This window comes from Mya arenaria, chromosome 3 (genome assembly GCF_026914265.1).
Source record: "Mya arenaria isolate MELC-2E11 chromosome 3, ASM2691426v1".
NCBI classification, from domain to species: domain Eukaryota; kingdom Metazoa; phylum Mollusca; class Bivalvia; order Myida; family Myidae; genus Mya; species Mya arenaria.
The window spans coordinates 58,275,096-58,295,707 of NC_069124.1; the positions used below are offsets into that span (position 1 = coordinate 58,275,096).

Here is a 20,612-nt window from a genome sequence, read left to right on the forward strand (position 1 = left end):
TAGAGCCAAAAGTTTGTTTGGAAGTTGGCTCTATCTTTTAGTGATATATATCTAGAAATGGTAAATTTGACAATTCAAGATCGATATCTCTGGAAATGTGTTATACAGTTAGGAAAAGATTGGACAAGAATTGCTTGTGTAAATGAGCATACAATGAATTGGTCAAATGTTTACCTACATGTACTACAAAAGGGCTGTTACACCTGAATGCAGTGTGTGATAAGGTTGATTTTTGTAAACCGTCTACATGATATGCCCATAAACATTGTGACCACATTTGGTAAGGATCGGGTAAGAAATTCTCAAGTAAAAGAGCTTACAAAGTAAAAATGTTAATTTGATAATGTTTTGACAGTTCATGGGCCATAACTCCTGAATGCAGTCTGGCTGTTTATCTTAAGCATGTAATAATGGATTTTATAAGCAATGCTCAGGTAACAAAGGGAGTACAAATTTTGACATTTCAAGGAATATAACTCCAGAGCAAAAAGTGCAATATCTCTGTTTATCAAACTTGATTGAGACATTATGCCCATAACCAATTGTAAAACAGATTTTGTGATGATTGTTTAACATAAATGAAGGCTCTAGATATCGTAAAGGTTATTTTGGTCAAATTTTTATCAATCATGGGCCATAACCTAAGTAAATTCTGTGACATGCCTGTTGACTGAACACAGTTGAGATATTGTGTCAATGAACACTGTGACCAACTTTGGTAAAGATGTGATTACAAATGTTTAGTGAGCTGACATGAAAGTTTGATTACACAGTAGAAAATGCCGAAAACAACAGGATGCCTGTCTGCCATGCTACGGCGATTTAAAAAACATGAGTCGACCATACTTTAAACATGACAAAACCACTCTAATAAACATATTTGAATCAAGACAAAAAAATACACAAAGGCTTTTGCTTTGTTAAGCAGAAACACAACAAAGCAGATTTAATATTTTATATAATTATGTAATATAAATAAATTTCTATGTAAATATAAAAACACATAAATTAGCAAAATACAAAGTTTGAAATATAATGTTATATTTTTTATCACAGTAATTATGAGGATCTTTCAAAATTAATAGATAACACAGGCTTGCTATCTCATAACATTTTTGCCCAGTAGCGGCTCAAGGAGTTTGTCAAGAATCTTCTCTGGTTTCTCTGAATGTCTTGGCAAATCCCTGGCAAGTTCAGCAACCAGAGACACAGTGTTCTGAAAGGAAAAATAAATACATGTTCTAAAGAGACTTAATCCCGTTTTATAGTCAGGCATAGGCAAACAAATGGTGTGAAATGAAAAAGCTTCATGGTTTAGAACATGGACAACTAAGTGGACGCTGCAAGTGAATCCGTATTACGTCTCGTTTAACGAAATATGGCCATATGAAAAAGGCAAAGAGTCAGGCTTGTTGCACAGTTTTCTAGTGATAACTGTATCATAAATTACTTGTATACCATTTTAATAATGTGTTCCTCCACTCTGTTATCCATAATCTTATTCTTCAGCCTCATAGTCTGGGCGGTGACAAATTTTCTCTCTGCATCCTCTGTGTCAAGATCAGTCTTCCGATAACTACAAATGTAATACAGTTTTATGACAATGATTATAATTTTGCCACTATTGTATATGGATATTAAATGAAAAATGAGACACAGCAAACAAATTTGCTTTCTTTTGATAAATACACTGAATATTTAGTTTACCAACCTTTATTTATTTTACAACAATTTTAAAGAATGTTACATTAGCTTAGACTAAGTCACTTTTTTTGGCATGATGTTGCACAAGAGTGTGGTTTTGTGATGTGGGCGAAAACCACAGAACCAGAAGAAAACCCACTTGTCCGGCTTGGTGACCATCCACCAAACTCACATGTGCCAAGACCGGGAATCGTACCTGGGCCGTCTTGATGAGAAGCATGTGTGCTAACCACTGCACTAGTAAGACAACTGTACTGTTTACTTCACGAATATTTATCACAACATTTCTACTTTGAGGTAAACCAAAGCCCTGCAAGCATGACCAAGGGGCAAAACTCAAAAATATCTCGGCAAAAATATTTTAGCAGAAGGATGGGAACTGCTACTCCTCAATACCGTATATACATATATATTGTTATTGTAAACAATTGTTACATGTGTACAAAGTTCTACGTGAAACAGTTTTCAAACTTTTTTCTTAAAAAAAATTAGACTAGCTTATAACAGGTAAAAGACAGGCATAGCATGAAATACCAAACACGCTAATTTCGCTGTTACAAGCATTGAAGTTTGTAACCACTGCAGTATTGAACTAGGGAAGGTTTCACAAACTAATCTTATCATCAATGATTTTTGGTTCATATTTATCACAAAGAAGGTTGAATTGGACAGCTATGACAACATCTTTATGTTAGGGATAAAATGCACAGGATAAAATGCATCTTAAGAGAACAGAGAATGAGATACTGTGTGAAATCATTAAATCCCATATAAATAAGTTATCCAATTTCTACCTGCATTGGGGACATTTTCTTGGCTCATGGATGGGTTCATTTGCAGCCTGTAAAAGACAATGGTTATAATAAATCATCAATATCAGCTATTTTTTTATCTTATTCTCAAACAATAAAAAAATGATCCTTAATACAAAATGTAATTGGGTATTTCTGTTCTAAACAATTACTTTCAGCTTTTAGTTTAAACATATTTATTTTACAACGAATGTGAAACAAGTTATTACAACATTATATTAATCACTCTCGTTGGCCCGATTTTACGCAAGAGTGTGGTCTTGTGTTGTGGGGGAAACTGAAGAACCCTAAGGAAACACACTTGCCTGCCTTGGTGACCACGACCCAAACTCACATTCACCCGAGCCTGGAATCGAACCCAGGTCACCTAGATGAGAAGCTAGTGCCCTAACCACTGCGCTAACCAGGCAACCTTTCAGCTTCTAAATTTTACAAATTTGGGCATGAACACCTTTAAAACATCTACTTTAAAAACAACTGTTAATAACACCAAATTTACATTATAGGAGTAGCTAACCTTTTCCATAGCAGAGATGATATTTTTGATGCGAAGTCTCTCCATCACTGACTCTGGTATTCCATAGTCTGCCAACATGGTGTCTTTGGTAACAACCTGGGCTTCTACAGGCTCTTCTTTGGCCACCTTGCCTGCTTTAAATGCATGTTTGGTACTATTATATAGCCTATACGGTCAAAAACTGCTCAAGAGATATGATGCTCTTGATCTCAACTTGAACAGGACAACCACAATCAGATGCCTACATCCATCTGCTTTTCTCAGATAATCAAGGGGCATAACTCCACATAGTCAAGTCAGAGTAATGAACCTTGATGCACATGTGTGTATTATCAGGAGTTAAATGTGTACAGTACTATATGTATATTTCATTTTCATATTTAGAAATGTTTTTTTAACAAAAACAGGATGATGTTTTAGCATGACTTGGCCAGTGACAAAGAAACTAGCGATGTGGCAATATATATATATATATATTTATATATATATATATATATATATATATATACATCAAATTTGTTTTGTTAACAGAAAGTTCAACTGTTTTATGTTTTTAAGAAAAAAATGTGCAATATACTCGCCATATATTTTTTTTTTAATTAACCAGAACTATCATAGTCATGATGAATATCCCAAACACCACCTGGACACAGGAATGGTTCAATGTCGAGTTGTGGAATCAACAAGCGAAATATGAAGGAAATGGCAGATGCACAACAAACAATGCTGAATGTGATTCCTGTGAAGTTTCATTAGTGTAAATGTATTAATTTCGGTGCTACACATGAAAAAAGATTTTCAGACCATATTTTTTTTAATAAAGGGCTTTAACACTTGTAGGACAAGGTGAAATACATAAAAAATGGAACAACATTCCTATAAAAAAATTACTAGAAGCAATACTTTTGGAGTTACATGTTACACAAGATTTTTGGACCCTTTTTCACCGAGTCAAATGTGACAGAAAAGGCTGGTCCATGCTGATCAACATATCAATGAAGTTTCATGTGTGTAGGTGCAATAAATACTTTTGGAGCTACATCCAACACTATATTTTAGGGATGCAACAGGACAAGTTATGTTTAACTGTTAAAATAATTCATGATTATTTTACCCATTTTTCTCCTTGTCTTCAGCATTTTAATTTTCTTCTTACAAAAGTGTCTGAGATAGTCATCTTCTGGAACTGAAAATCAGAAAAAAATATATATACTTGCAGAAAGAAACAATTACTTTTGCTCATTAAAATGTTTAATGATTAAAACATCTGCAAGATGGTTATTGACACTACGTTTCAATATTACTCTAAGAAACATGAATGTCCAATGCAGCCCGTGCAAAAAAAAGCTCAGCTTTCTAAAAAGCGCAGCTTTAGCTTAGCTAAAGCTATGCTTTTCAAAAAGCTGCGGTTTTTTTTAGCTAAGCTATTTTGAAATAATAGCTTAGCTAAAGCTATGTTTTTTTCTCTAAAAAGCTGCGCTTTTTAAAAAAGAGCTGCACAAAAGCTATGTTCTTTTCTCTAAAAGCTGAGTTTTTTCTTCTAAGCTGCGCTTTTTGTTTATGAAGATGCGTTTTTTAAATCAAAGCTTAGCTAAAGCTGCGTCTTTTGACTAGGTAAAAGATTGCCTCTTAGAAAAGCTGCGTCTTTTTCATATTAGCTGCGTCTTTTCCAAAATTAAAATTGGGTTAGTATTTCTTTAAAAGACTAAGCTTTTCAAACAAAAGACTAAGCTTTTGGAGAAAAACAAAGGTTTATATTGTGAAATTCATTTTTTTTTTATTTATTTATAACACATTATTCTGTAGTTTTTGGCATAAATATTTTGGCAGGAACAGAAGATACATCTTTTTTTTATTGGCATCCCTTTTAAAAGTATCTTTAGTTTTATTGATAATCTACTGTCATTAAAGAGTGCATTTTAAGTGTATCTTTTTACTAAGAAGTGCATCTTTTAGTTTAGGTAAAACAAAGTAGTATCTTTGTGTAATAAAGTAAACATTTATGAAATATACACATAAATACAAGAATATGAATGAATGAATGAATGAATGAATGAATGAATGAATGAATGAATGAATGAATGAATGAATGAATGAATGAATGAATGAATGAATGAATGAATGAATGAATGAATGAATGACTGAATGAATGAATGATTCAATCAATCAATCAATCAATCAATCAGTAAATAAGCATTTTATTATTGATCAATATACCTTCAAACTAAAATAAAATAAAATAATGAAATAAAAAGAAAGATTATTTTAAAAATCAAAAATATATTATATTTTTTTATTTAAATCAAAAGAACACATTTTACTTATAGGCAATAATCAATTGCATGTAATAACAACATTTACAAAATTATTATTCCTTAAATTTCTTGTAATGCCACTACCAAATTCTTTGTCATTTCCTTTCCAATTTTACAACATGCATGATAAGCCTGATCTTATCTGATTGTACCAAGGACCAATTAAATCTCAGCATTTAGGGAGCCAATTTCAAATCAAAGCTACTGGTAGCCATTTTGTTGGGATTTCATTAAAAGAATTTTGATGAAGTTTTAATTAATAAATGAATTCACACCAATTAAAACAAATTAATAGTAAAGGGATTAGTGAAGTAAAATAATGATCATTAGATCAGATAAATATGAACTATGATTAGAAACATGACATACCACTATTGGATGATTTGTGATAAACTGACATGTGAAAGCACTCAGGTCATGGTATGTATTCTTTATTTCAGTTGTTAATTTCACTGTTATGACACTTGACTACATGTGGGACTTTTATTTGTCAACTTTCAATCTAGTGCACATATTTTAATAAATAACAATGCTGTTGTAGATAGTAGCCGGATGTAGGATTATTGGTCCCAGATAGTAGATTTACGTAGTTCTAAAACTCTATGAAGATGCACTTGTTTTCATCCTTATATATATGTTAATATCATATTAACATATTAAGCTGAAACTGCCATGTTTCCATACATATGCACACTAGCACCTTTAATGCTATACAAATGATTACAGTGTTGGTTTTTGGAGGGGTCATAAAACTGCCACATGGCTTACCAGTTATTGGAAACTGGCCAAATTGGGTCAATCAATTTAAGTTAAGTACTAATAAAGTCATTACATATTTAAAATATGATACCCTGTTTTATTCCAGAGCTGTCAGGAATCTCTAGATTTGACAAAAATATAACAAAATATCCTTGAGACTGTCATTTTCCAATTTGTAGCTTTAACAGTTTCATGATTTTCTATCAATTATTTTTGCCACTGAGTAAAAGGTTATTTTATTATTGCTAAATTTGACAAATATGTACTTGTTTGTCTGTCTGTAAATACATTATGTCCAGTTACAAGGTGTCATGTAAAATTAAATATGAAATAATAACAATATATGTAACACAAACTCATGTTTAGGAAATTTAAATAAAGCAAAATGTCTATGTATTTATTCAAATGTATTCTATTTTTGATGGTTCAATATATTTATATAACGCGGTTTAAACACACTTGGTGCATTTTTTTTTTGTTTAATTTCGTTTAAAGCGTATATTTTTGTTAAAAAATGCACTTTAGATACACTCAAGTGTGTATTTAGTGTGTTTTTTTGTAAAATCTTTTCTTCACCTGTAATATTTTTTTATGAAAATAGGAGCTATGTTTTTTTTTTTAAAAGCTGCGCTAAATTAGCTAAGCTATTTGAAAAGCTTCATCATAAAGCTAAGCTTTTGGGCCAACACCGCCATAAAGCTGCGCTTTTGATAATTAGCTAAGCTATTTTGAAGAAAAAACACAGTCCCATCCAAAAGCTAAGCTTTTGGGCCAATTCTGCCATAAAGCTGCGCTTTTCATAATTAGCTAAGCTATTTTAGAAAAAGCTAAGCTTTTGGGCCAATACCGCCATAAAGCTGCGCTTTTCATAATTAGCTAAGCTATTTTAGAAAAAGCTAAGCTTTTGGGCCAATACCGCCATAAAGCTGCGCTTTTCATAATTAGCTAAGCTATTTTAGAAAAAGCTAAGCTTTTGGGCCAATACCGCCAAAAAGCTGCACTTTTCATAATTAGCTAAGCTATTTTAAAAGCTACGCTTTTGGGCCAATACCGCCATAAAGCTGCGCTTTTCATAATTAGCTAAGCTATTTTAGAAAAAGCTAAGCTTTTGGGCCAGTACCGCCTAAAAGCTGAGCTTTTCATAAAATAGCTTAGCTATTTAAGAAAAAGCGCAGCTCCATCAAAAAGCTTAGCTTTTGGGCCAATACCGCCATAAAGTTGCGTTTTTCATAATTAGCTAAGCTATTTTAGAAAAAGCTAAGCTTTTGGGCCAATACCGCTTTTGGGCCAATACCGCCATAAAGCTGCGCTTTTCATAATTAGCTTAGCTATTTAAGAAAAAAGCGCAGCTCCATCAAAAAGCTTAGCTTTTGGGCCAATACCGCCATAAAGCTGCGCTTTTCATAATTAGCTTAGCTATTTAAGAAAAAAGCGCAGCTCCATCAAAAAGCTTAGCTTTTGGGCCAATACCGCCATAAAGCTGCGCTTTTCATAAAAATAGCTTAGCTATTTTGCCCAATATCACCAAGAGCTGAGCTTTTTTAAGAAATTAGCTAAGCTATTTCGGCAAAAAAGCATAGCTTTAGCGCAGCAGCTGTGTTGTTTTTTTCCCAAAAAGCTGCGTTTTTTATAAAAAAAAAGCTGCGCTTTTTCGGGCCAATACCGCTAAGCTTTTAGCTATGCTTTTAGCTGTGCTTTTAGCTTAGCTTTAGCGAACCTTTTTTGGCACGGGAGAGGCTAAAATTGGATGCTGTGGCCGAAAATGCTAATGCGGAGCAAGATACTGGAATCCTTGAACATTTCACTTTAAATCTAATAATATATAATTTTGAACAATACTACAAGCATTTTATTTGGCATGGTCTCATGGAGTTGGAATAATTTCAATGCCGACTTGATAATTAATCCTAGATGTTTTTCACCAATGATGTCTGTACCTCGTTCATGTTCTGCTGGCAAGGTCTCCATCTTCTTGAAGGTGTCAGATTTCTGTTTCATTTTCTCCACCATTTTCCTCATGAACTTTCTCTTTACAAACTCTGTTTCTTGTTCCTCTTCAATGCTTAGCTGAGACTGAAAATAAGTGAACATGTAAATACTTATGTACATTACATCATAATATGTACACAAGGATATTGTATGTTGGTTCTGAAATGGCACAATATTTACATGTACTTCACTCACACATGTTCTTGGAACAAATCCATTAGTCGAATACAATTAAACAAATCAAGCAGGAAATGAAATTAAATGAAGTTACTGAAACTTCTTTTACATTTATAAAACAAGGAGAAATTATACCATGTAACTCCTTGTTTTATAAAATAGTATTTTATCAGTCACTATTACTTATCATATGTACTGTTATAAATTCTAGTGTATTTAACTTTCAAGAAACTGACTTAAAGTTAAATCTTTCATTCTAAGACAAGTTAAAAAAGTTCCAATTCATACAGTCAGTGCCCACAAGTACCCTGTACCTGTCTTGTTTGAGCATGACTTGTAACAGTTTCAGTGGGCTCAAATGTGTAACTGTAGCTGAAATCCTCCTTGTATGAGTCCTCAACATCTGTCTCATCTTCCTCATCTGTCAAACTGAAATGAAAGAAAGCTGTTAAGATGCGTGATCATACAATGAGTCCATACAAGCAAAACATGAGCATTACTATTTAATGTTTTAAGCCACATAGTATGACATATTCAAAAAGATTGAATAAACTACTTTTACAGTACACATTGGATGTTAACTGAAATAGAACGGTATAGATCTTAAAGTCAAATGATAACTAAATAAAAAAGGGTTTGTAAAAAATAATTTTATATTTATAAAAACATAATAAAATCATTCAAACTTTATGTAAATGGCATTTACCGGTTTAATGTAAAATTACTTAATCAAACACATTTTCCAACATTTTCTATCAAAATCTACATACGGTAAATGTCCTACATTTGTATATTGTCCTGGGCAACATGTGTATTATCATTTTTTGAATGATGGCCAAGGTTAAAGTTTTTGCACAAATGCTCAGCGGTTGTCATTTTTCAAGATGGGCATAAATGAACAATTATTTGAGTAATGGGCCTTGGTATACATACAAGGGGGATACAATTCAACCATTATCAAAGTCAGAGTAATTATTGTCACATGTTTACCAAGTTTCATTTAAACATCTGGAAAGGTCTTGGCAATGTTTAAGATTTTGTCATCAACAACACTCGCAATACCTTGACTAAGTCAATGTAATATAATAAACACAAATTTTACATAACCCAAATTAAACGTTATCATGACATGTTCCCATGCATACAAATTGAAATGCTGAAGCATATTGTGAACAGGGCTTACTTGTAGCCAGTGTTCGTTTTGTATATAAAAAAAGCCAAAACCCTAAGGGCCTTGAATTATGATTGTGTCATTTACTCAATTTTAAAGAGATAATGATTATGATGGATTCATTTGGAAGTCAAATAAAAAGCAACTATAGCAATTTTATACAGCTTTTAAGCATTCACCATTAGGCAGGAAAACTACACTTATGAAAAAGGATGACTAGAAGATCTAGATTGCTTTAAGTCCTTATACTCTAGGTTGTTAGTTATTATAAATTTGGCCATTTTTACCAGACCCACTTACATTTTACTGACAGAGCTGGTGGCTCAGAGTCAGACTGTTTTTCTGAAACTCTGGAATTCATAACTGGAATTTATCAAATACAGATTTTTTACAGGTACGGTAGGTGGGAAAATGGTGTATAACTTACGATTTACAGTTACGATCAGGTGCTATGAAGGAATGATCTAGTAAACTATCTTCTTCACTGTATGTGGATTCAACTAATGATTGAAAGTATGTTTCTGAGTAAGATGTTTTTTGTACATCTGAAGTTTCGGTTGTATCATACGGTGTGTCTGCCATTGTTCTTTCATCAGATTCAAAGGTATCTGTGTAAGTTTCTGGTGGATGTGTGTCTGAAATTTCTTGATCACTGTCTGTTGAATGTTCAAAGTCTTCTGTTCTTGATTCAACTTCATGAACAGTTTCTAATACATCGGTCACATTTTTAGCTGTCTCAAGATGTGTGACTTCCTGTATTGATGTATCTGAATCTTCAAATGAAACAGAATAGTCTTTCTTTGGCTTAATACCAGAAGAAAATGCATTTGAATAATGTTTTATCTGGCCAGTTAAACTGGAACCATGAGAATAATTTCCCTTCCTGCTTTCAGAATGGGATTTGGAAAGACTTTGAGAGCTTCCAGAGATAAATGTGTCAGAATAAGAATCTTCTACAAAAGTATTTGAATAATCTGGCTGGCCTTCATGGGATGATTCCTCAAATGTATTAGAATACTCGTATAAATCTGATGGTGTCTCCACATCTTTTCTATGAGTTCTTGGACTGATCTGTGAGCGATGTATCGATGGTATCTTCCACGTTACAGATGATTTTCTGGTAGAAGTCATAATGAATAATGATCTGTTTGTTTACATCACGAAACAGGTGAAAATATCATATATGATGTACAGTATCGATACTGTATACATATACGAACAATACCAGTAAGGATAATTTGACCAGGTATAGACGCAATGCTGTTTTGACTGACATGAAAGTTAATAGAATATAATAATGGCACGTTGCAGAATTGTTTAACAATAAAAGTGGGTAATTTTCCAAATTTCTATAACAATCGTTTGTAGCACCAACTTGTCAGAACAAATCTTTCTCACCAGGCGCTTGCCGGTGCGGGGTGATACAGGATTCCAGTGGATTTCACGTGAAATCCACTCAGAACTCATTTATTTTAATAATTATTTTTTATTGTAAGCATATTGGAAAGTGCCCCATGAAGGGTTTATATTTCAAATGTTATTGAAATTGGTCAAGAAATAAAGAAGTTAGAGCAATTTTTCGAAAATAGATCGAAAATCGAGGTGAAGTCCAGATTTCGAGAAGTGAAATCCACTCAAAACACATTTATTTTAATTAATATTTCTTTTTTTGTATACCTATTAAAAAGTGCCTCATAAGGAGTTTATATTTCAAATTTTATCGAAATTGGTATAAAAATGAAGGAGTAAGGGCAATTTTTCGAAAATAGATCGGAAATCGAGGCGAAATCCAGTTTTCGAGAAGTGAAATCCACTCATAACACATTTATTTTAATTAATATTTTTCTTTTTTGTATACATATCAAATAGTGCCTCATAAGGGGTTTATATTTCAAATATTATCGAAATTGGTATAAAAATGAAGGAAGTAAGAGCAATTTTTCGAAAATAGATCGGAAATCGAGGTGAAATCCAAATTTTGAAAAGTGAGTTCCACTTTTTGAGACATGAAATCCACTCATAACTCATTTAATTTTTACAAATTTTTTTTTTTGCTAAACATATAACTGAAAAGGCTTCATAATTGATTTATTTTTCAAATTTTATCACAACACATTTATTTTGAAATCCACTCATAACACATTTATATGGAACAAACATTTTTTTAATTGAACATATAAATGAAAAAGGCCCCATAATAGGTTAATATTTCAAATTTTATTGAAATTGGTCAAAAAATAAGAAAGTTGAAAAAATAGTTTGAAAAAAAGGTCGGAAATCGAAGTGAAATCTACTTTTTGAGAAGTGAAATCAAATTTTGGAGAAGGAAATCTTCTTAGCAAAAGGAAATAAATCATTCAAGTATGTATTGGATATTAATAAAGTAAAATCGCTCCTACTTTAACGTAATCAGCTATGACTATCGCGGGTTATTATTAGTCAGAACCTTGTAGACATGCATATCGAGTGACAATGTTTGTTTAGTTATTGGGGTTGTGAAATGCATTTGATATATTGACAAATTAATAGTTATGGCATTTTCTATAAACATTAAATGACATAAATCAATCTTATGTAATCCGTTAAATTGAAAATATAAATTTATTCAACTTTTGCTGATATTTATATATATTAAGAAATAAGGATTTACATGTTTTAGTTCTAATTTGTTGAACTTATATTTACAGCCTAATAGACGCCCAAGATTAAAAAAGGTATCTATTTTCTTATTTTTTTTATCAATTTCAATAAAATTTGAAATATAAACCGATAATAATGCATAATTATTCAATTAAATGTTTAATTTAAAAAATATTTGTTACAAAATAAATGATTTATGCGTGGAATTCGTTTCTCAAAAAGTTGATTTCACTCCGATTTCCGATCAATTTTCAAAATATTTCTGTATAAAACTTTCTTTTTAGTCGGCGCCCGGAAGGGCGCCGACTATATTTGATATTACTGTAGAAATATATATAGAATAGTTTTGAAAAATTAACCTTGAGCTTTGTTAACCTTTGTTTTGAAAATGCCATTCGAAAGAATGAAGTCCTGACCAGATAATTCCCCTTTGATATATAGTATTTTTACCCCCATTCTATATACTCATATGAGTGAAATGTGTTACATAAACTTATACAAAATATAAAGCAAGGAATTCACAGAACATGCCGGTACAAATAAAAGGTGAATTTCATGCTATTGAAATCTATGTATTAGACCATTGACTCTATTTCATCCGAAGAAACGTATGTATATTTTTGTTATTATTCAGTTTTAACCAGAGGATTAGCTTGGGGAAAAATAACCATAATGTCCTTCGAGCATATGTACACCCAACATAAAACAAAATATTATCATTGAAATAATAACCAATTTTGGTTATCTGCATGCACGTTTTTCTTCTCATTTCATTGCGCCGACTTGATGCTATGCATCAACTTTTTTCTTGTGTATTTACTGTTCCAATATTTGGTTTAGACCAGACAGTGTACCGGATTCGCCGTGCGTCTTGGTCCAGGCAATGAACGACATTCCGGACGGGACACTGGCCAGCAGCGACCGCGCTATTATGGACTTCGGTACGATGTTTATAGAGTAAAGTACAACTACATTGCCGTATATTTAGGTCGGAATGATGCCTTAAGATTAAATTAGGAATTAAGAGTTAGATCTCTGGGTCGGTATGGAGTCTTTAGATTAAAGTACGACTACACCCTCATAGGGTTAGCCTCAGAGTTAAGTATGCTTATTATACTCTCGTGTCTTTGGTCCGGTACGGTTTCTTCGGAGGACATAGACTTTCATAAAATTGGGCCCGTTTTATGTCTTAAAAATGATACCGCAGATGGTCGTTTGCCTGTTTTATGAACAAACAAACAGAACAGAACAGACAGTTTATTCGACTTATACAAGAGTACATCGTCGTAATACATATACATGATATAGTTACATATATAAACATGTCAAAGTGAACTAGTTTTCGGATGGAACGAACCGACAACTGCCTCCAGAGGAAGTTTGGGTTTTTTATAACAGCACAGTTCAAATATACTATATACAAAGAAGGGGTGTTTAAAATAACCCTAGTTTGTATATAGTATATATGAACTGTGCTGTTTGTGAAGTTTTGTGCTGTAGTTTAATGTTTCTGGTTTGAGATTGTTTGCCCTTGTGTTCTTTGTCTTCGGCGTTGACCCTGCGCCATTAAACTGGGTTTACTCTTTTGATTATTGTCGGTTTTTTTCTGTAGTTTTTCATATCAATTTTGTAAAACAAACAAAACGATTAAACTGGTTTTTATTTTTATACTCTAACTCCCAAATAAGATATACCAGAATAAATACAATTGTTTAATTTACCGAAAAAGATGAATAAACTTAAAAAAACATTGGTTCTTTTGAAGTATGCCGTGTTAAATTTGAAAGAAAGGTTCAGACTGTATTTCTACATTATGAGACGATAGGTAATCACTGGATATATTTTAGGACCCACCAGTCATTCAATATGTACGTTTTCAGCTATCAAATGCACGGTTAAAACTTGTTATAAGTAATGAATATTTTCCATAAATGCATATATTAATTATTTGGTAAGTAGTTAAAGGTTTATCACTCAAATTTTATGCTTATACACATGTGTTTAAATTGATTTTAATTTCGATTATCCTTTTAAACAACTACACAGTTTGTAAAATCGATATAAAAACCAAAACTTGTTTATTACCAAAACGCCCTTTGGTTACATTAAAGGCTAGCTTACTGAACAATTTCCAATTTCCTGACGACTCTTGACATATCCTATATACACACGAAGAGACACGTCCTAGGAAATACACCTAGAAAAATCGCAGAGTAAATGTAAATGTATGTATGTTGATACATTTTTGTACAGCTATCAAACCTGTTTGATCAATTATTAAGCATTATTTCAAGTATTAAAATTGTTGTTGGTTTACATATTATCATAATTATTATATGCCTATGGTTGTAAGGAAACATGTTTTGATAACTTTACATATAGACTAAATATCAAAATGTAATAAAACAGTTCTTATGATATTTATGAATATATAATATTCATATTTGATGCAAGTTGAGATATTTTCGTCAATACCGGTGGATCTATGATACAATGGTTCGGATATACAGTACCTGTTGTTGACCGTGTTTTAGTAGACCACAGGACCCACAGGGTTGGTCGAGATTTTGATTAAAGTGGATCGATATTGGAGTTTTTTTTTAATTTTTGTGGTTGAAATGCATTTCTGCCCTTTATTCATCTCCTTTTTATGGACTCATTGATTGACACCTTAATACATCAGCATGCTGGTATGATGTGAACACATTGTACATGGCAATACGGCCCGGATACTACACCAATAAAGCACTTGTAGTACACGAAAACATTACATTCAGCATTTCTTATGAGACTCTTGATTTTTAAGAGTCCTTCAGGTGTCTCTTTCAAGCTGTTCAACATACAATCCATTTAGCTCAATGGCGAACCAGTTTGATTATCAAAGTTCTATCATTTAGACAATTAAGATTTATACTTAGTAATCCATAGCAGGTATATTAAAATTAAGGACGAACGGGTATATTATATAAACGTATTTCACCCGCAGACATTCTGCTGGACCCCCCTCTCGGCCTTCCCCCTCCGCCTCTGGATCGTGTCCGACTTCCCGGACCAATACACCTTTGAGTTCGGCTGTCGGAACAGAACAAACATCATCAATGGTGTATGTTATGATCGCTGGTTCCTGGACATCATCTTCACCGAGGGGAAATCCGAAAACCCACCCGTGCATAAAATAGTCAAAGAAATGGGACAAAAGTTTGGACTCGAATTTGACGACCCGAGGAACACATTCATGTCAATAGGATATGGTATACTAGTATATGCCGGTCTTGTGTTATATACGTATTTGTTTAAAAGTCTCGAATTAAATATTATTTGTTATTTCGAAAATTACAGTATGTTAACAATGGTTGCATTTTAAACAACAATTTAGTGACGCCACTCAACATTTTGGCCACAATTACCTTTTCTGTGGAGAAACATGTAATATATCTACGGTGGCACAGAGGTGGCATCCGCAACACTTTATTTATATTGTGGCCACAACTTACTAACTTGAGGCCACAACTTAGTAAATTGAGGCCAAATTACTAAATTGTGGCCACAACTTACTAACTTGAGGCCACAACTTAGTAAGTTGAGGCCACAACTTAGTAAATTGAGGCCACAACTTTGTAACTTGAGGCCACAACTTAGTAACTTGAGGCCTCAACTTAGTAACTTGAGGCCTCAACTTACTAACTTGAGGCCACAACTTAGTAAATTGTGGCCACAACTTAGTAACTTGAGGACACAACTTACTAACTTGAGGCCACAACTAAGTAACTTGAGGCCTCAACTTAGTAACTTGAGGCCTCAACTTACTAAATTGTGGCCACATCTTAGTTGAGCCAATCAAAACAGCCGTTTCATCTCAGCCGCTTTATGGTAATAACACAGTTAACTCCCCGGGAAATATGCCGGACAAATAGCGTGCAGGACAAACGTTGCCAGTATGGTTTCTACTATTGTGTGACATCTGATATCCATGACTACAGGTGGACCTCCGTGAACCACCAGTCTTCGTAACACAGTGTTATTACTGGGTCACACCAATGACTGCCGTTTGAGAAATCGGGGGTAACCGTAGTACCGTACTGTCACCGGTAAAAAACCAGGCTATCACACTCAATACTAAAACTAAAGTACAAAGGTCTATCACGGCAAAGGATTATCAACGCGGACTGAACTCCGATGATGTCCGTTACTATCAATAGCCCTTTCCATGATGTCACTGGGCTAAACCAATTTCAATGATGAGGGCATCTTTTAGCATTATTGCAACTAAATAATATGGATAAACACTTATGGAACCTTTAAATGACGGTATATATGCCGCTTTGTGTAGCACACAATGTTAGTTTTACAATTTCAACTAAAGTCGATATAATGGATTATTCTCGCCAGTCCGTAATACGTACCTATAGGGTCGCATATACGGAGGATGGTTGCCACATCGTGTGTCCGTACGCTTCAATCCATTCGCTACGCATCGTTGACGCATGATTCTGTAGCCATGATTGCGTCCAGAATTCTCGATCGAGTTGACAACGAAGTCAACAACAGAACGAGCGTCACTGTACACTCTTCGTCTCAACGTCAACGATCTAAGTATTCTGTGCAAATGACGTAAACTGATTTGAATTCCATGGCTTCCCCTCAAAACGGTGACAATATTAGAATAAGAAATGCCTTCTTGAAAGTAACTTGATATAAGGCTATCCCTGTCTTCGTCCATATTATTCACGTTTGTTGACTACAAATGGCGTCTAAATATCAGGGGTACTAACTGTGTTATTACCATAAATATGCAAAGATGGAACGGATGTTTTGATTGGCTAAACTAAGTTGTGGCCACAAGTTACTAAGTTGTGGCCTCATGTTACTAAGTTGTGGCCACAAGTTACTAAGTTGTGGCCTCAATTTACTAAGTTGTGGCCACAAGTTACTAAGTTGTGGCCTCAATTTACTAAGTTTTGGCCTCAAGTTAGTAAGTTGTGGCCACAATTTACTAAGTTGTGGCCACAATATAAATTAAGTGTTGCGGATGTCACCTCTGTGCCACCGTATATATCTACTAATGTAAATATTATCTTTGCTTTTCAGAATGCCCTGGGAACATATCGCCGTAGTGAGGCCATTTCGTCTGGATTACGCCTGAAATGTTTGAAAAAGTAAATCTGGACTTTGTGTTGCCCTCTACCATTTTTTCAAGCAGAAATTAGAAAAAAATATATGTATTGTCATTTGTCCATATGATCACCATTTTTGTATGAATTGATTACACATTAACCAGCCACCTATTATCACCAATTGCGAGTTGGCCAATGCCGATGATATACTTAAAATATATCCAAGGGTTACTCTAAATAGACTGCAAACATTAAATAATGTTGATTAATTCCATTAAAAATGGAGAAATTTCATATTAGTAACATAAGAAAACAACAAGCCCAGCTACCATTTCACACCACTACCTGACGATGTTTGTTCGTCATAACAGACCACTTTACCAATTGGTCATTGGCCAAGAAAAGCAACCACAACGTGTCCTTTCGTCCATTACTTCGTACATTATGGCCTCCAGGTCAAAGCTGACTAGTGATCGTGGACACGTTTGTCTCGAGTGTTCATGGACAGAACTGTTTGTCTCGAGTGGTCGCGGACATGACTGTTGTTTCGAGTGATCGTGGGCATGTTTGTCTCGAGTGTTCATGGACAGAACTGTTTGTCTTGAGTGATCGCGGACATGACAGTTGTTTCGAGTGATCGTGGGCATGTTTGTCTCGAGTGTTCATGGACAGAACTGTTTGTCTCGAGTGATCGCGGACATGACTGTTGTTTTGAGTGATCGTGGGCATGTTTGTCTCGAGTGTTCATGGACAGAACAATTTATCTCGAGGGATCGCGGACAGAAAAGTTTATCTCGAGGGATCGCGGACTGAACTGTTTATCTCGAGGGATCGCGGACTGAACTGTTTATCTCGAGGGATCGCGGACTGAACTGTTTATCTCGAGGGATCATGGACAAAACAGTTCATCTCGAGGGATCGCGGACAGAAATGTTTATCTCGAGGGATCGCGGACTGAACTGTTTATATCGAGGGATCGCGGACAGAACAGTTTATCTCGAGGGATCGCGGACAAAACAGTTTATCTCGAGTGATCGCGGACTGAACTGTTTATCTCGAGGGATCGCGGACTAAATAGTTTATCTCGAGGGATCGCGGACTGAACTGTTTATCTCGAGGGATCGCGGACTGAACTGTGTATCTCGAGGGATCGCGGACAGAACTGTTTATCTCGAGTGATCGCGGACTGAACTGTTCGTCTCGAGTGATTGCAGACAGAACTGTTTGTTTCGAGTGTTCATGGACAGAACTGTTTTTCTCCCAGTTTCATACATTAGAGTATATTCTTCAGTCTGTATTTTTCTATCAAGGCTTACTTGTTAATCTAGTGTCAGTAGTAAGGAGGATGTTCCTAATTCTCAGTTCATTAGTTTACATAGATCGAGTGTGCTGAATGCAAGAGGAATAGTTTCATAAAGTATATTTCAGTCAGTCATTTTTTCCACCTAAGGATTACTTGTGAAACTAGCTTGAACAAATCTAATGTATTTAGTTAAGATATAACACGCGTAAATTTAAAGATTTAGTAATTTTCCTTATTTTTCCTACGGCGTGTTGTATCGGAGTTACGGATATTTGTTAATTGATGTGACTATCATGTAACTATATATCCACAACATAATTGAATAGAGTCAGTACAAACGTACTTAAACTATATTATAACCTACATGTACAGGCAATGAAATCGCCTATCAATAAGTACTAAGATTAATTATTAATACATGTATTTGCATTTTTATAACGATACAAACATGACGACATGATTTTGTAACCGCCAGCTGAAAACACCTTAATCTTATTCAGCTAGTCTAAGATATTTTTATATAAATTTGAATGACTCGCTTTGCTCGACTCAACTTACGGGATTTTACATAATAAGTTCTTACTATAACTAAGTCTCCGCTAATGGGATCGTCTGGCTAAAGATCAAAATTTCATTAAGCATATTATAACCGGCACCGTTCCATTTAAGAACGAAAACAACTACCAAAATTTCATTTAGGAACTAAAACAACAGCCAAATTTGTTTTAGTTAAATTGGTTCGTTAAGGTGAGTTAGAGCTGGTGGTGCGTTCATGCTTGTGTAGAGGTATTCAGTAGGCATTTCGATTTGAACACTAAAAAAGTTAGCATCCAAACAAGAAGTCGGCGCCGGGCTGCGCCCTGTCTACCAACTTTATCATTAAGGAAACCAAAAAGCATACACAACAATAGTATGTCTTATTTGCTTACATCTTCAGGGCGTTTTTACAACTGATTTTTTTTAATTAAAACATAACAATTTGCAATATGTTGATGTTCTTGACTTCTGTACATAGTTGCTGTATATGCTTATCCGATGGATATACATATATAGGATTATTTCTGGATAGTTGTTTAATTTTGTATTGTATATGCATTGGTCCAGTCTAAAAACACTGCCATCCGCACGAACACTCTTGAAACTGGAAACTTGAACCTATAAAACCTATTGTCCAATGAAGCTATGCTTTTATCCCTGACAAAGGTTATTGTGTGCTCGAATTACACCATATCGAACACAGTCAACACATCATGAAACGTGCCGACATTGACCGGGCTGCGCCATGGCAAAACGCGTGCAAACATGCTGACAACAAATACATGAGGCCTAAAATATAAATTATTTTCCGGTTTCATGCCACTAAAAATAGGGTAGGTAGGTCGGAATATTTCATATTAGCCAATTGATTTATTTTTATTTTTTCTGTTGCCAGAAACTATTGGTTAAAAGTTCTAGACCATCGATACATTCAGTATTAGAATGACTGAAATTTGTTAAAAGCCGATATCACTTATTTTCAACTTATTATTGATTAAAATCAAACAAATGAAAAAAATCTCAAGGCAATATATACGTCTAGGAATGTGGCCGAAAAAATAGGGAAGGTGGGAAATCGTAAACAAACTTGTTTTTACGTCTGAATTTATTCGTATTTCCAATTTAATTGCTTTTGAAAGATTTCAAGGGGTTCACGGCCGGGTCAAGTCGGGCAGCCACGAGGTCACATCCAGGTCGCACTGCACACAATGGCAAAAGATCAGCTGGCCTTGTACAGAATTTGTTGATGCTATCATCTTTTAAATTAAATGTAAATATGGCTAAGACTTGCAAGGCTTTCAGTGACATGCCACCTCTAAAATGTTTCTGGCCTCTCAATGACAATGTTTATACAGCTTTGCATGAAACACCAATTTGTAACTGGGACTTTCTCATACATTGACACCGAATGCAGTGATTGCAAATCGTTAGTAGTACTAAAACTAAGCCCTGAAAGCTTGCAAATGGCTGTATATGACTAAAAATGCGTAAGTAACGCGACTGAGATCAACCTAGCAGTCTGACAATACTACACTACTATCAACTAAATACTATCACGTCACAGTGCTGACAGG

The 20,612-nt window shown here is 34.3% G+C and overlaps 1 protein-coding gene and 1 long non-coding RNA gene across 3 annotated transcripts; one reads left to right on the top strand and one right to left on the bottom strand.

Moving 5' to 3' along the window:
- Window positions 1-931: 931 nt before the first annotated feature.
- Window positions 932-10,832, bottom strand: LOC128226617 (uncharacterized). Of its 2 annotated transcripts, none has more exons than XM_052936579.1 (8): window positions 9,872-10,832; window positions 8,588-8,702; window positions 8,045-8,180; window positions 4,148-4,219; window positions 3,034-3,164; window positions 2,499-2,545; window positions 1,459-1,576; window positions 932-1,216 (listed from the first exon to the last, which is right to left on the bottom strand). In XM_052936579.1, the coding sequence occupies exons 1-8, from the start codon at window positions 10,573-10,575 to the stop codon at window positions 1,100-1,102; spliced, it is 1,440 nt and encodes a 479-aa protein (XP_052792539.1). In that variant the 5' UTR covers window positions 10,576-10,832; the 3' UTR covers window positions 932-1,099. The 2 variants fall into 2 exon arrangements, with proteins under 2 accessions (XP_052792539.1, XP_052792538.1); XM_052936578.1 differs by having other exon boundaries at window positions 3,034-3,167.
- Window positions 10,833-12,018: 1,186 nt separating this feature from the next.
- On the top strand, window positions 12,019-18,655 carry LOC128226618 (uncharacterized). The gene is made up of 4 exons (XR_008259706.1): window positions 12,019-12,158; window positions 12,925-13,025; window positions 15,071-15,335; window positions 17,173-18,655. It is a non-coding gene; the product is annotated as an uncharacterized LOC128226618 (long non-coding RNA).
- Window positions 18,656-20,612: the final 1,957 nt, after the last annotated feature.

Bases quoted from the DNA above. Each gene is read 5' to 3' on its own strand.
- LOC128226617 (XM_052936578.1), bottom strand. From the start codon at position 10,575: ATGACTTCTACCAGAAAATCATCTGTAACGTGGAAGATACCATCGATA. The intron at 8,703-9,871 runs GTAAGTTATACA...CTTTCATTTCAG, and splicing joins CCTGATCGTAACTGTAAATC to TTTGACAGATGAGGAAGATG. The intron at 2,546-3,033 runs GTTAGCTACTCC...TGTCTTTTACAG, and splicing joins TCATCTCTGCTATGGAAAAG to GCTGCAAATGAACCCATCCA.